This window comes from Panthera onca, chromosome A2, assembly GCF_046562875.1.
Source record: "Panthera onca isolate mPanOnc1 chromosome A2, mPanOnc1 haplotype 2, whole genome shotgun sequence".
NCBI lineage: Eukaryota > Metazoa > Chordata > Mammalia > Carnivora > Felidae > Panthera > Panthera onca.
In genome coordinates, this window is record NC_138340.1 from 25,786,674 (window position 1) to 25,802,786 (window position 16,113).

The 16,113-nt window shown below is 40.2% G+C and overlaps 1 protein-coding gene across 6 annotated transcripts in view; it reads right to left on the reverse strand.

The window, feature by feature from the left end:
- DENND6A (DENN domain containing 6A) overlaps positions 1-9,380 on the reverse strand; it is a 64,672-nt gene extending 55,292 nt beyond the window's left edge. For 4 of the 6 annotated variants that reach the window (XM_060631380.3, XM_060631378.3, XM_060631379.3 and 1 more), the window contains exon 1: positions 9,067-9,380. In XM_060631380.3, the coding sequence (XP_060487363.1) occupies positions 9,067-9,303 (237 nt within the window). In that variant the 5' untranslated portion in view covers positions 9,304-9,380. Of the gene's footprint in view, positions 1-5,686; positions 6,115-9,066 lie in introns of those variants that run through there. The other 2 variants (XM_060631381.3, XM_078442925.2) reach the window with 2 other exon arrangements.
- Between the last annotated feature and the right edge of the window lie 6,733 nt (positions 9,381-16,113).

Genomic DNA, 16,113 nt, shown 5'->3' on the forward strand with positions numbered 1-16,113 from the left:
CTAACAAAATAAACACTTACTTATTAATTACAAAGAGAAAAATAGTAACTTTATAGTGTATTAGCCTGGGAGACATCATCTTAACCAAGTGATCAAGGTTTAAATCACCAATAATGCGACATTTTAATTTTAACATCCTGTACTCCCTAATGTACTGAGAAGGACGCGTCATATCTGGGGTATTCTTCCCAGTAATTCATAACCTCAGGCTAATTATGATAACACACCAGAAAAAACAAAATTGAAAGGCATACTACAAAATATATGAACAGTATTCTTCCAAAGTATCAAGGACATGAAATACAAGAAAAGATTGAGGAACTTCCACAGATTGAAGAGGACTATGGAGATATGATATCTACATGCAACGTAGAAACTGGATTGGATCTTGAAACAGAAAAAGCACATTAGTAGAAAAACTGGTGAATCCCAATAAACTCTGTGGTCTAGTAAATAGTATCATACCAATATCTATTCTTGTTTTGGATTATTGTACTATGTTTATATAAAATGTTAACTTTTGACAAAGCTAAATGAATGACTTTTCTAACCATGTAAGCCAAAAAATGTATCAAAATAAGGTTAAAAAAGTAACATCTCTACTTCATATCATATATTAAAAGTAACCCAAAGTGGACTAAAGACCTAAGTGTAAAAGTTAAAACTACAAGTTTTTTTTTTTAATGTTTATTTATTTTGAAAGTTCACAGGAGTGGGGGAGTGGCACAGAGGAGGAGAGAATCCAAAGCAGGCTCCACACCTTCAGCTCAACGACATGGGGCTTGATCTAACAAACCATGAGATTATGACCTGAGCTGAAACCAAGAGTCAGATGCTTAACCGACTGAGCCACCCAAGCACCCAAAAACTACAAAAGTCTTAGAAGAACACATAGGAATAAATCTTTATGACTGTGCATTAGCCAATGGTTTCTCAGATATAACAAAAGCATAAGCAACCAAAGAAACATAAAGTGGACTTCATCAAAATTTAAAACTTTTGTGCTTCAGGGCACCTGGGTGGCTCAGTCAGTTAAGCATCCAACACTTGATTTTGGCTCAGGTCACAATTTCACAGTCATGAGACTGAGCCCTATAATGGGCTCCGTGCTGGGCGTGGAGCCTGCTTAAGATTCTTTCTTTCAATCTCTCCCTCTGCCCCTCCCTCTCTCACATGCATGTGCTCTCTCTAAATGAATGAATGAATGAATGAATGAATGAATGAATAAAAATAGAGAACTAAAACATAAAAAACAAAACAAAAACTAAAAAACTTTTGTGCTTCAAAGAACACTACCAAGAAAGTGAAGACAACCCACAAAACGGAAGGAACTACTTGCAAACATGTATCTGATAAGGATCTAATATACAGACTGTATAAAGAATTCTTACAATTCAACAAAAAAGTCAAATAACCCAATTTTTTAAATGGATAAAGGATCTAATTAGACATTTCTCCAAAAAGATATACAAATGGCCAATAAGCACATAAAAGGCCACTCGACACCGTTAGTCATCAGGGAAATGCAAATAAAATTAAAATAAGATACCACCTCAAATCCACTAGGATGGCTGTAATCACAGACAGACAGTAACAAGTGCTTACAAGATATGGAGAAATTAGAACCCTCACACATTACTAATGGAAATGTGAAAATACAGTCACCCTGGAAAACAGTTTAGTAGTTTCTCAAAAAAAGTAAACATAGAGAGTTACTTTATGACACAACAATTTCACTTCACTCTAAGACAAGTGAAAGCATATGTTCATACAAAAACTTACAAGTGAATATTCATAGCAGCATTATTTATAATAGCCAAAACTGGAAAAAAATCCAAATTTCCACTGAATGATGAACGGATAAACCAAATGTTATATTTCCATATACTGATATAAAATTCAAAAAATGATAGAAAATTCAGCCATAAAAGGAATGAAATACTGATATATACTACAACATGGATGAACCTTGAAAAAATTATACTAAGTGAAAGAAGCCAGACAAAAAAATGCCATAGGTTGTGATTCCATGCATATGAAATGTACAGAATAGGAGAATCCAGAGAGACAGAAAGTAGATTAGTGGTTGCCAGGGTCTGGAGCAGGGTGGGGGGAGCGGCAATAGATCATGACTGAAAGAGGACATAAGGGAAATTTCTGGGGCAGTGATAATATTTCTATTTCTTGATCTCTATGGTAGTGAATGGTATGCTCACTTAATGTAAATTCACAGAACTTAGGATTTATATGCTTTCCTACATGTATGTTATACTGCAATAAAAAATGTTTACTTATTTTAAAAAGTAGAAAAAATGGCCTGACATCACAGTATCAAAACAGGATGGACCTAAGTCTAAGATTCCAGCTCATTCAAGACCTAAACTATGTTACTGGGAATGTGATCAGTTTGCCCATGGAATAGACAGTGAAGCATTTCTCTCTAATAAGAGTAAAGTTAGATACAATTGTTCATGTTTCACATCATTCATCACCAAGTACTTGTGAATGGACTAGATGGCATGGGAACATCCCAGATAATCTCCATATTGAAATTCTACAATTTCATAACAGAACCAGAGCTTAGTAACACTGAAGAAGCCTCTGTAAAATCTGGGAGCCTAAGCTCAGGAGGCCACTAAAGCTTTAACTCTCAAACCAGAGACCTACATCAAGCTACTATGAAGTGCTACAAGTTCACAAGGAAATGTACAGGCCATTATTGGTACCTGAAAACCATCCTATTATAACCCTCACTGTTTAATGGCCTACTATCCATGATACACTGTAAGCAAGTTGAGGGAGGGTTGATCAAGGTTTTATCTCCAGAACACAATGGTGTCTGGATGTGGTAGTTGCCCAATATCTGATGAATAGACAGTTCAATGAGACGGTCCAGCAACATACAATTAAATGTAACACCCATTTTTATTAAAACAGTAAACTTGCTGAGGATCAAATACTGAGGTTATGGAACACCCAGTTTAAGAGGGAAAGAAAGGAAACAACCCTTCACACAACTGCCTTTCACTCTTCTCACAAAAATAAACAAGAAACTTTGCTAGGATAAAGTAAACTATGGTGACTACTTCTGGCTCCACCTTGCTAAGGCATAAAGGGGAATAACTCAAAAAAGCAGAAGTGAAAAAGAAAGGGGAGTCAATTCTTTCACTGCTTTAAAAAAAAAATGACATAGAAGTTTGCCTTCACTCCAGAGCAGAGCTTTATCTTCAATGTGTTTTTTTAAAAATTTGGTGCAGGGGGCACCTGGGTGGCTCAGTCGGCTGAGCGTCCAACTTCAGCTCAGGTCATGATCTCGTGGTTTGTGAGTTCGAGAGTTCGAGCCTCACATCAGGTTTGCTGCTATCAGTGCAGAGCCCACTTCAGATCTTTTGTCCCCCTCTCTCTGACCCACCCCTATTTGTGCTCTCTCAAAAGTAAATAAACATTTTTTTTAATCTTTAAAAAAAGATTGGGGTTCCTGGGTGGCTCAGTCAGTTGAGCAATTAACTCTTGATTTCAGCTCAGGTCATGATCTCACAGTTCATGAATTGAAGCCGCGCATTGGGCTCTGGACTGATGGTGCAGAGCCTGCTTGGGATTCTGTCTCTCCTCTCTGCCCCTTCCCAGCTTGTGCTCCCATGCATGCATGCACTCTCTCTCTCTCTCTCTCTCTCTCTCAAAACAATAAACTTAATTTACAAAATTAAAAAAAAAAAAAAAAAGAGTTGCATGCTCTTCAGCTAAGCCAGCCTGGTGCCCCCCTACAAAGTGCTTTAAATACTTGTGATACACATCCAAAACCATGAGGTTTTCTTTTTTAAATCAATTTAAGGCAAAATAAGAGGTGTGAGAGAACAGCCAAAAATAGTCCTACACTGATTATTGAATATGCAAGGACACTAACTATAAAAAGGGATCAACATTTGGGCATGCATTAAATGACAGGCATTAATTCTTACATGCATTATCTCTCTTCGTATTTCCAACAACACTCTTGGATATTATTTTTCCACTTAAATTGAAGAAACTGGCCAAAAATCAGCAACTAGCAGATGTTCAAAACCCCAAAGCTTGTGCTCTTTTCACTAGTTTAAAATTGTCCAAAGAGTTCATAGGTAAAGACTTCAAGAGGGGAAAACCACCAAGGATACCTCAATTCTTATAAAATCAGAAACTAGAGAGCTTGAGGAAGTGACTTCAAATTATAGAAATGCAACTTCCTAGGACATTCTAGAAGTTCACATGATTTAAAGGCTCTCAAAAATGCAAAACATCTCTAAGATGTATGTACAGGCAATACGTAGCTTTCTACAGTGTGAAGAAAAAAGAAACTATTAAATATCCAAATTAAGGAAAATGGTTAAATAAATTATGGTTCATAAAATTGTATTTATGAAGAGTCTTTAATGATCTGGCAAATCATTTATGAGAATGTTTATCAATAAAAGCAGACTCTTGCAGACCTGTTTGGGGGACTACTGTCCAGCCCATGCTTTGGAAATTGTCCCCTCCTCCTTTTACAAGGGTGAGCCTAAGTGGTCACTGCTGTTACAGAAACCCTGTCTCCTAACACAGCTGAATGAACAAAAGGGAGCATCTGACCCATGCTGAGCCAATCAGATACTCCGTATTTATATTAAGCTTCAGTCTGGTTCCAGAATACAAAAGTAAAGTTTGGCCAAAATCAGAACTATAATAGTCCAAAGTCAAGAGAAATGGGGGAGCAGAAACTGAGACCCTTGCAGGAGAAACCAGCCTCAGCACGGAAAATGGAACAGAATTGCAAAGAGAAGCAGAGACAAAAGACCACACAGCTCCCAAGAAACAAAGACAAAAAAGCCTAGGGCTTTCCAGATCCCAGGAGGTTCGTTCCCCTTCCAGCAAATGGGTTCCAAGAGACTCCTTACAATCATTTTTCTTAAACTTTTTTGAGAGAGTTTCTGTTCCTAACAAATTAATTCTTGACAGATATGAAATTACGTAAAGAAGAAAAAGTATTAACAAAAATGTCAAATATTAATAGCACTTGTTTCTCAATATAATTATGAGTGATGCTTCTAGTGTTCATAATTTTCTTTCTTGCCAAGTTTTCAACAATGAGCATATTATTACTCAATCAGGGAAAAATTCTGAATAAATGAGGCAATTCTGGATTCAGATAATTAAGGCTTTACTACATAATCAGGTAATTTCAGAGCTAGAAGTGATATAAAGTATATAAAATCCAGAGGATTTCAAACCTTGTTCCAGAGGACACTGGGATTCTGTGGTGATGTTTCAGGGCCACTTCAGGGGAAAAGGAAGAAGCTGAGCATACCTCCTATAGTCAACACATTTTACAGTCTCTTTCCAACTTAAAAGATACCCTTCCCTGTCCCCTTTACTTGAGAATAGGACCTAACAGACATTTTATGCAACATGGACCACTCCCCTAACCACACAGGTCTTCAGCTCATTGTTTGCCCCAAACCAGGCCTGAGTACATTCCTCTGGTGTGTCTCTTCATTAAAGTGGCTGAAAAGCACAACTTGTCCACCATAAAGATTATAGAAGCACAGGATAGAAGTTGCAGGGAGCATTATCCCAAATATGGGATTTATGAACAAATCCCATAAAACAAGAGCATAAGTCAGAGGCTTCCCAGTTCCAGGCTCAGCCATTTCATGAAGCCCCACTAGGTTTGTACCTTGGAGACGTTGGAAAATCTGTTGCCTTACAGCAAGTTCCTTTTCTGCTTGAGCTATAGCTTAGTTTCTGCTGTCTGCAACCAAATATACACAACATAGGCCCCATCTCAACCAAGTAAGCCACTGAGGTCCTATATTAGATTTTTATTTATACAGGGAAAAAAGTTTCCCTGCTTTAAAATAAAAGTACTGATTCTACTTCCTCAACTTCATATTACTACTGAGAAAATTAAGGCTCAAAGGCCTCATGTTTACAATCAAGTTAAGGATTCTCTCCATTGAAAATTAAAAAGGTGGGGGGGATACTTGGGTGGCTCAGTCAGTTAAGCATCAGACTCTTGCTTTCTGCTGAGGTCATCTCACAGTTTGTGAGATCAAGCCCTGTGTCAGGTTCTGCACTGTTGGCATGGAGCCTGCTTGGGATTCTCTCTCTCCCTCCCTCCCTCTCCCCCACTCTCTCTCTGAAAATAAATATTAAAAAAAAAAAAAAAAAAGGATTTCAATACTTCCCAAATACACACTGACATAGGTCTGAGTCATAGGTACTGTTCCAAATGTTTCACCAACATTATCTAATTATGACAGCAATGCCATGATGCAGATTGTTAACAGAGAAGTGTAAGGCAAGCTAATATGGCCCAAATCACAGACTCAAACCTAGGCAGTCCAGCTCTGGAGTCTGAGTCCTTGATCGATGTCATATATGTTGTCTCTTTGTTAAGGATTTAAGCTTAACTAAGTGGCACTGTTTATGCATTTGTAAATGGTACTTTCTGTCATGGCACAACAGATTCTTAATCTCTTTCAACTGTACAATTCAAAGATGGTGATGTCACAGGTTGCTTCTAGGACTAAGTTTTTACCTATTCTTTAATTTTTACCTACTCTTTAATTGATTTCCCTTTTGAGTCTTCATGGTTGTGCATCATAGGAATTAGGGCTGGAACTACTATATTCACTTCTCCAACATGATTCTACGTTCACTTTCTTGTCCTATTTTTGGCCTGGATATGGTCATAATACACAAGTGAACTACATTTCTCAACTATTTCATTATATTCATTATTAATTTGTGTTCCTTTTTCTTCTTTTAAAAGTGGCAAGGTGCAATATTCTACATTTCTTAGGAAAACAAAACAAAATTAAGTTGTGTTGCAATTCATTTAATGTATTTATCTTTCTTCGGATCCTTTATTAGAGAATCTTCCCCACCCTCATCTATGCCTTCTAAAATCAGTGATTCTTGGGTAACCTGGATGGCTCAGTCAGTTAAGCGTCCAACTTTGGCTCTCATCATGATCTTGTGGTTCGTGAGTTTGAGCTCTGCGTCAGGCTCTGTGCCGACAACTCAAGAGCCTGGAGCCTGCTTCGGATTGTGTGCGTCTCTCTCTCCCTCCCACTCCCCCACTCGCACTGTCTCTCTCTCTCTCTCTGTCAAAAATAAATAAACATTAAAAACGTTTTTTTATAAAATGAGTGATTCTTAATCTGGGGACAATGAAATAGAAGATCCACAGATGACCCCCAGATAGTCCACAGAAGCATATACCTAATTTTGTATCAGTAAGCATTTTTGTAATGGAGTTCATATTTTTTTGAATTAAAAAAAATTTTTTAATGTTCATTTATTTTTGAGATAGAGACAGAGCATGAATGAGGGAGGGTCAGAGAGAGAGCAGAATCTGAAGCAGGCTCCAGGCTCCGAGCTGTCAGCACAGAGCCCGACATGGGGCTCGAACCCACAGACTGTGAGATCATGACATGAGCTGAAGTCAGATGCTTAACCGACTGAGCCACCCAGGTGCCCCTGGAGTTCATATTTTTTAAAAGGTCCAGGATGCACAAAAAGAACCACTGACCTAAAGAAAACTCTGTTGAGTAGCATATCCCACTGGAAATGAAATTCAAAATAAGTCCTTTAATTCACATTTTTGTAGCACGTCAATTACGTTAAATGTTGCTTATTTGGTCAAAAAAAATCCTTAAAAATAATGTCCCAAATGACGAGAGTCCACAAGGATCTCATTTAGCTATTTTAAAATGCAATCAACTATAACAACCCAATCCTACACTTTCTGGTTAAATTGTATTTTGCTACACATACAACTTCAGGTTAACATGTCAATGTAAACAATAGATGACCTCTAAATCTCTGAAGTCTTTGGAAACTGTTGTTTCTGTCATAGTAAGATACAGAATTGCTCATGTATCCGCTCATTCTATCAACAAATATGTATGGAACACCACTATGTGCCAGTCATGGCATTTGGCCCTATCTCCTGCTGTGATTAATTCTTGGTTCCCCTCTAAATTGTAGTCTAAACCTACTAATACAGGTTGAAGCATTTGGTTCATATTTGGATGCCCAGCAACCAGCATAATGCCTAGATCTTAGCAGAAACTTAATGTGTGTATTGAACTGTGTAATGATAAAACAGAAGATAGGTTGAATACAAAAGCAGTAGCTTTGCTTTAAGAAAAAACTCTCTGGCCAATTTTCATAGCCAACTCATGCCACTAAAGTCTGAATGAGATGTTTTCTTAAAATCTGCCATCGTCACCAAAACAAACAGACAAAAATTTTCTAAACATACCTCCTTCTGATAACGTTTTCCTTGTACACAAAGACAAGCAATGTCTTATGCTACAAAAGGGATCCTAAACAATGTCAAGAATAAATAACACTGGAAGGCCTTTCAATAAGGTGACATATAAATGGAAAACTTGACAGATTCACAAGCAAAGGATTTTCCCTATGTTCATCTTGATAGTAGCTTTCAAGCCAACTGTTTCAGAAGCAACATCAAGAAAGAACAGTAAAGGGAAAAAAAAAAACACAAATAATAGAAATGAGGAACAAAAGGGGGAAATGGAGAAAATCCTGCTGAAATAAGCATTTCGGCTCAAGTTGGGTGGTCTAAAGTAACTATAAGAGTTACTGGAAATGACCGAAACGTCTAGGAGTCTAAAAAAAGTTGGCTGTGTGAGGTTTGGCTATTATAGTTCACCCTATGCCAGGGGCATTGTTCGTTTCTTCAAAAAGTCGCCAACATCCTGCCTGCAGCCTTCTCGGGGTGCCGCTACCCATTTTAGTCACTCCTGTGACACCGGGTTAAAAACACAAACAAAAACGAACCTCGGCAAGTATTTAGGAGGGGCCTAGAAAGAACTTTTCACCCCTAGCCGCAGCCCACGATCCTCCCACGGGAACTGCCAATGGACCGCAGCCCGGCCGACCCGCGGAGGGACGGCCAGCCACGCCCGGATGCGCAGCGGCCGGGGTCCAGACCCGTCGGCCCGTGGGCCACACGCCCTGCTGGAGCCGCCCGGGCGCGGGAACCCGAACGAGGCGCGGGGGCAAGGTGCGGCCGGGCCTCACCTCCACGGCTTGGCCCAGCTCCAGGTCGAAGCCCACCACACACACGCAGTGCAGCCAGGCCGAGAAGCCGTCCCAGCGCAGCAGGCCCCGGCCGCGGCCCTCATCTTCTTCATCGTCCTCCGGCGCGCCTCCCGTCGCCAGCACGGCCGGCGCCCCGCGCTCCTCGGCCGCAGCCACGGCCTCGTCCAACGGCCCGCGGGAGCTGGGCCCCGAGGCTGCCAGGCCCCGCAGAGCCATCCGCCGCCCCCTTGCAGTTCGCGCCGCCTCCACTGCGGACCGCGCAGCAGAGCGCGCCCAGCCCCGCGCAGGCGCAGCCGCCGCTGCCGCAGCGGCGGAGGACGGGCTCGGCCGGGGCGGGGCCATGGCCCACGTGACCCTGGGAGCAGGGCTCGGAGCTGGTTCTCCCTTGCCACCGCGCAGACGTGGAGTCGTGGAGTCGTAGTGCTTAAGCTGGAATTGTGAATACCGCCCTGGCATTCTTGCCTTAAAGCTCTTCAAGAGTAGTTTATGAATCCTGACACTCTTCTTCGCAGTTCAACGATCTGGGGAGGAATTATGCTTGGTAGGACAAGGTTCATAACTATAAGGTATTATTAAAATTATTACACATAATGATTACGGTGGCTAACATTTACTGAACACTTACTCTGTGCCAGTTGATGTGCCAGCAAGTACTTTACAAACATTACTCCATTGAATCTTCACATCATGACTAGTAGGTAGACTTCATTATTTATTTCTTTTCACGAATAAGGAAATTGAGATTCTGAGTTACATGACTAGACCAGCAAGTATTACTACAACTCAAATGCCGGCTTTCAGTTCGCTCTCTGCTCTCTCGCCTCCTGATTAAGAGATCTGTTCCCTTCACTTAACTGTTCCCTTCCACCAAGGTCCCACCCACCTTTCTTGGCCTGGTTGCCTGTGACTCATTCAACACTCACACAACATCTGCAGTGCTTTCTGAAACACCAGGTTGGCCTCCACAGCAACCTGTGGATCACTCTCTCTTAGCAAGGGTCTAGTCTCAGGCAGCTTTATTGTTGTTTAGATTTTATTTTTAAGTAATCTCTACACTGGACATGGGGCTCAAACTCACAACCCTGAGATCAAGAGTTGCATGCTTTAGGGACTGAGCCAGCCAGGCACCCCAAGCCGCTTTGCATCCCGTGCCAAGAAGGCACTTGATCTATTGAATTATTACTGATTATTGGCCCAGTAGGATACTACTGATTAGGATTTATTCAGCATCCTGAGTATAAACAGCATGGTGAAAGTAAATAGGAAGCACACAACAATACTCTAATAGAAAAATGAGTAAAAGACAATGGATAATAACTCACAACAAACATTTTTAAAAAACAACAACGGTTTTCATGCTTTTACACACATTATCTCATCTGATCCTCCTAGCAACCCAAAAAGGCAGGTCTTATTATTATTCCCATTTTTCCGGTAAGGATTCTGAGGCTCCGTGAGATGATAATGATGTCACAGCCAATAATAGGTGGCAGAACAAAGATTTAAACCCAGATCTCTGACTCAGCCAAAGCTCCTAAGCATTTTGCTGCACTACCCAGTCAAATCTACCCTAGTTGACAAACATTGTTCTGTATACATTCTTATGATTTTTATTTGGAGTGTTAGCATCAATACTTCAAGGAAAGGGTCAATTATCATCAGACATCAATAGTGATGTTTGCTAAAGACTATTTTTAGGAAGTAAGATGAACTAGGGACAGCATTCAAGTTAAAAGCCAAATTTGTGGCCAAATCAATCTGCCCTCCTACTCTAGAGAACCACTGTAGTTAAGAGAGAAAAACAATGTTCTGCATTTAAGTAAGTCTCTAAACCCACTATTAGGAAAGCACAATAGCCTTTATTATTAAAAGCAGAATTACAAAGAGCACTGGACTAGCAGTCAGAAGTTCTGGATTCTAGTGCCAGCTCCACCCATGATCATGGTAGGCACGCTGCTCTAAGACTCAGTTTCTGCATTGATGAAATAAGAATGATCAGTCCCAGCCTACTCACCTCACTGATTGTGGGGAAGAGCCAAGCTATCTCAACGCACACATTTTACTGGGTGCTACCACATTATTAATGATTAATAAGCTCTAAACACCAGTTGTTCCACAGGGCTGGTTCTTTGACAAGTGGACACAGGCTGCCATTCCCTGAAGTTCTGCTTCATAATTTGAATTAAAAGTAACTGCAAAATATAGTATCCTGAAAACAACATACTAAGAAGACTGTAAGTTTGATGAGAAAGAAAGCACACCAGGGCTCTAAAGAATCTTAAAGGTAGAAAAAATAATCATTTGGTTAGCTTTGGAAAAAACTAACCAACACTACAAAACTTTTTTTCTTTACCTTTTTTTTTTTTTAATATTTATATATTTTTGAGAGAGAGAGGCAGAGCACAAATGGGGGAGGGGCAGAGAGAGAGGGGGACACCAAACTGGAAGCAGTCTTCAGGCTCTGTGCTGACAGCTCAGAGCCCCCAACATGGGGCTCAAACTCACAAATGGAGAGATCATGACCTGAGCCAAAGCTGTATGCTTAACTGACTGAGCCACCCAGGCGCCCCTAACAAACACTGCTAAATTTTTTTTCACAAAATCCACAACCACTAGGAAAACAGAATGTTCCTATGGTTTTCTTTTTTTACCCTCATAGCTTTGATTTTTGGCCTTAGCTCCAATTTTAACCTAGTTTCTGTGGCGAATACTTATATGGGTGCTAGGGGAAAAGTACTAATAATACTTCCTTTCTTCTTAAGGTTCTATCATTAGAACCTTTGAATCTGAAAGGATCTTGGATCAGCTCATCTCTCCAAACTTCTCATCCTATTCATGAATCTTCTGATGTTTGGTCAGCCAGCTGCCATTCCAACACCCCGTATGAAGGTAAAGTATCTTGCAAAGCTGCTATGTTCTGGATGTTTATAAGGGCTAGGAAATTCTTCCTTTTATGGAGACAAGATCAGCCACTTTGTAATATATACCCTTTGGTCTAAGTTGTGCTTGCTGAGATTACACAGAAGTGTTCAACTCTTCTACACAATAGCCCTCCATATATTTGAAAATGGTTATCCCACATCCACATGTCTTCTAGTTTCCAGGGTAAACTACCCCAGTTCCTCCTACTATTCCTCAAAGGATGTAGTTTGTAGGCCATTCATCAACCTGTTTCACAACTGGGGCATACTCCAATTTATCAACATCACTCTTAGAATGTGGTGCCCAGGAGGAAACACCATCCTCCAGGTGTGATCTGACTACTGCCGAGTGTACTCTGGGACTATTACCTTACTTGTCCCAGCCACCAGCCTTCTATTAATGCTGGTTCAGATCACATTTGCTTCTTTTGGCAGCCAGGTCATATCGCTGGCTCAGGTTGCATTCACTGTCAACTAATGTGAGGAGTGCATAAGTCAGGGTAGGCTGCTTTAGCCAAGAGTATGACTGTATTCATGGCTCTGCTGCTCTTCTAATATTACCAACAACACTGAGGACAGGATTAAAAACATTCCAAACTTCCCTATTTACCCCAACCAAACTCTTGGCATTTCAGCAATTTTATAGTAAAAAAAAAAAAAAGAAGAAGAAGAAGAAGAAAGAAAAAAATTAAAAGAAAGCGTGAGCTTTAGATAATGGTGTAAATTGCAATGCCAAATATCTGGACTTAATTTTACTAAAAGGGAGGGAGCCCAGATGCCCCAGATATCCACCTACGTAGGCAGCTAGAGGACTTCCCTCTTGCTTTTGAGCTAAATACTGCTGCAGCTGCCACAGCATAATTCCACTTGTGGTGGTAAGAAAATACACGGAGAAATACACAGAGGCTCAAGTGCCAGTGTGTTACCGACGGAGAATGGAGTTTATTGCCACACATCTCTGGGAGACAAAATGCTTAACTGCAGGTTTATAAAGGAGAATCCAGGCAAAGAAGACAATGAAATACACTGTTGGGTGCTTCCTAAATAGTATTTATGAAAGCTTAAAAAGAAGATGAAGAGCTTTCGGCTTTTATCTTTACATTCCCGATATCTCTATGATGTCTTGTATATGACAGGCACTCAGTAAATATTTACTGAATGGATGAATGCACTTTAAAAAATCTCTAATTGATCATCTCCTATTTTAGAGTTTTCCTTTCATGGTCAGTTGTAGGAACACATGAAAAGTTAATATGAAAATGTTTCTTTTTTTAATTTATTTCATATATTTGCTTTGAGAGAGAGAATGAGCTGGAGAGGGGCAGAAAGAGAGACAGAGAGAGAATCCCAAGCAGGCTCCACACTGCCAGCATGGAGCCCACTGCGGGGCTTAAACTCACGAACTGCAAGATCATGACCTGAGCCTGAATCTAGAGTTGGACGCTTAACTGCCTGAGCCACGCAGGTGCCCCAATATAAAAATGTTTTTTTAAATGTGGCTTCCTCTTAGTTTATGAGAAGCAAAGATAGTAACACCTCACTTATTTGAAAATTTACTTTTCCAACTGCCTGACCCAGTTTGTACCAGGAGACAGGTTCAGAGGCCTATTAGCAGTCAACATGCAAATCAGAAAAGGTAACCCGTAAATTTCATGCTCTTTAATCAGAGGTGTGAGGCCTTCACTTGCAAATTATTTTGTCTAAATTCACACATAATTCTAAAGATATGCTTGTCTGGCTTCCCAGGCAGGGTAAGCAGCAAATAAGGAAAGTGGGGAGGCTTGAGGCTGAGCATGAAAAGAACAGAAAACAAAAGGCTGCAGGTTAATAGAACGGAAGGAAAAGGAAAAAAGGAATCAGAGAACAGAGGAGTTCAGAAGGACATAGTGAACTGTTAATAGTGGTTGCCTCATGGGGAATAGGAAAGGTGGGAAATAGAAGCACTGGTGAATAGAAATGGGGAACTTTGCTTTCTATTTTACACAAGTCTGTATTGTTTTAGTTATTGAGAGAGAGCTTATATTGCTTTGTAACTAAACATTAAGAAATAACAAGAGTGTAATAAGAGTTGCTTACAATAGTGAAAAAATGGAAACCACCTAAATGTCCAACAATAGGGGATTGACTGAAAAATATCCTATATCCAGTCAACAGACTATTATACAGTCATTTAAAATGTCATAGAAGAATATTTTGTAGCATAAAGATGTTCAACATACATATTTTAAGTAAAAAAGTAGATCACAAAATAACATATAGTGAATAATCCTGTTTTGATGGACTATATGCAAAAAAAAAAAAGGCACTAGGGATGATACAAAATATCTTGATGTAGAAATTTTTTGTTTGGAATTAAACATTTTATTCTTCATCTGTGTAATATCTATATAACTAAAAGCTATTCTTTTAAGTTTATTTATTTTGAGAGACAGAGAGAGAGCGTGTTCACATGAGCATGCACATGGGGGAGGGGCAGAGAGAGAGAGAGAGAGAGAGAGAGAGAATCCTAAGCAGGCTCTGTGCTGTCAGCTCAGAGCCAGACATGGGGCTCAAACCAATGAACTGTGAGATCATGACCTGAGCCAAAACAAAGAGTCAGCTGCTTAACCAACTGAGCCATCCACACACCCCTAAATGCTTTTTTTTAAATATGTATGATGAGAAATCAGCTAAAATACAAGGGAAAGAAATTAAATTACAATGTTTTCACTTATATCTTTGTGGCAGAAACTGCTATGCCACTGTGATGATTAATTGTATGTGTTAAACTTGACTGGGCCATGAATGTCCAGATATTTGGTTAAATATTATTCTGGGTGTGTCTATGAGGGTGTTTCTAGATGAGATTAACATTTCAAGTGGTAGACTTGAGTAAAGCAGTGTGCCCTTCCCAGTATGGGTGGGCCTTATCCAATCCCTTAACAGGCTGAGTAGGGAAGAATTTGCTCTCTGCATCACTGTCTTTGACTTGGGACATCAGTCTTCTCTTGCCTTCTGACTCAGACTGAAATTGGAACTTATAGCATCAACTCTCCTGGTGCTTAGGTCTTTGACTAGGATAGAAACTATACCACTGACTTTCCTGGGTCTCCAGCTTGCCACTGCAGATGTTGGGACTTCTCAGCCTACACAACCACACAAGCCAATCCTATATAATAAATACGCCCCCTCCCCGCCTCCCACCCCATCCACCCATCCAGTATAATTCTCCATCTTACTGGTTCTGTTTCTCTGGAGCCTAATACAGACTTTGGTACTGAGAGTGGAATGCTACTATAACAAATACCTAAAAATATGGAATGGCTTTGGAACTGAATACTAGAGAAGAAGCTTCTGTCTTTTTAGAGAATACATAAATAATCATCAAAAGACTGTTAATAAAATATGCATGGTAAAGGCCATTCTGGTGACATCTCAGAAGGAAATGAGGAACATGATTTTGGACAATGAAGGAAGGTGATCCTTCTTATAAAATGACAAGCTAACTTGGCTGAACTATATTTTTAGTGTTTTGTGGAAGGTAAAACTTGCAAGCTATGAATTGGATAGTTACTGAGGAGATTTCTGAGCAAAGTATTTAAGGGGATGTTTGGTTCTTCCTAACTGCTTACAGTAAAATTCAAGAGAGAAATGAGTCAAAGAAGGAATTATTAAGCAAAAATTAACCAGAAAATTGTCAGCCTATTCATAATGAAAAAATAAAAAGAGAGAGAGAGAGTGAAAGATTGGTCTGAAGAGAACACTAGGATGTGGCCAAACAACCGTTTGATGAGGAGATTAGCATGGATGTGAATCACAGAACTAATAGCCACCCCAACACAAAATGTAGGAAGGCTGTCAGACTTCTTAGATCCCACAGGGCTAGACCATGGAGCTATGCAGGTGCGAACTTGCGCTATTCTTCAAGACAAAGGAAGAATAACCACAGAGGTGATTCAGAGGTCATCAGGGTTGTCTCCTCAGTTCAGTGTGTGTGTGTTGTTGGGGGTGGCAGGTGTGGGAGTAGTAGCTGTTGTTTCCGTTCATTGTGCCAGACAGCAGCCACCTGGAGCCTGGGCGCCAGGGCCACCCAGAACTTAGGGAGTGTGACCCCCCACCTGGCAAA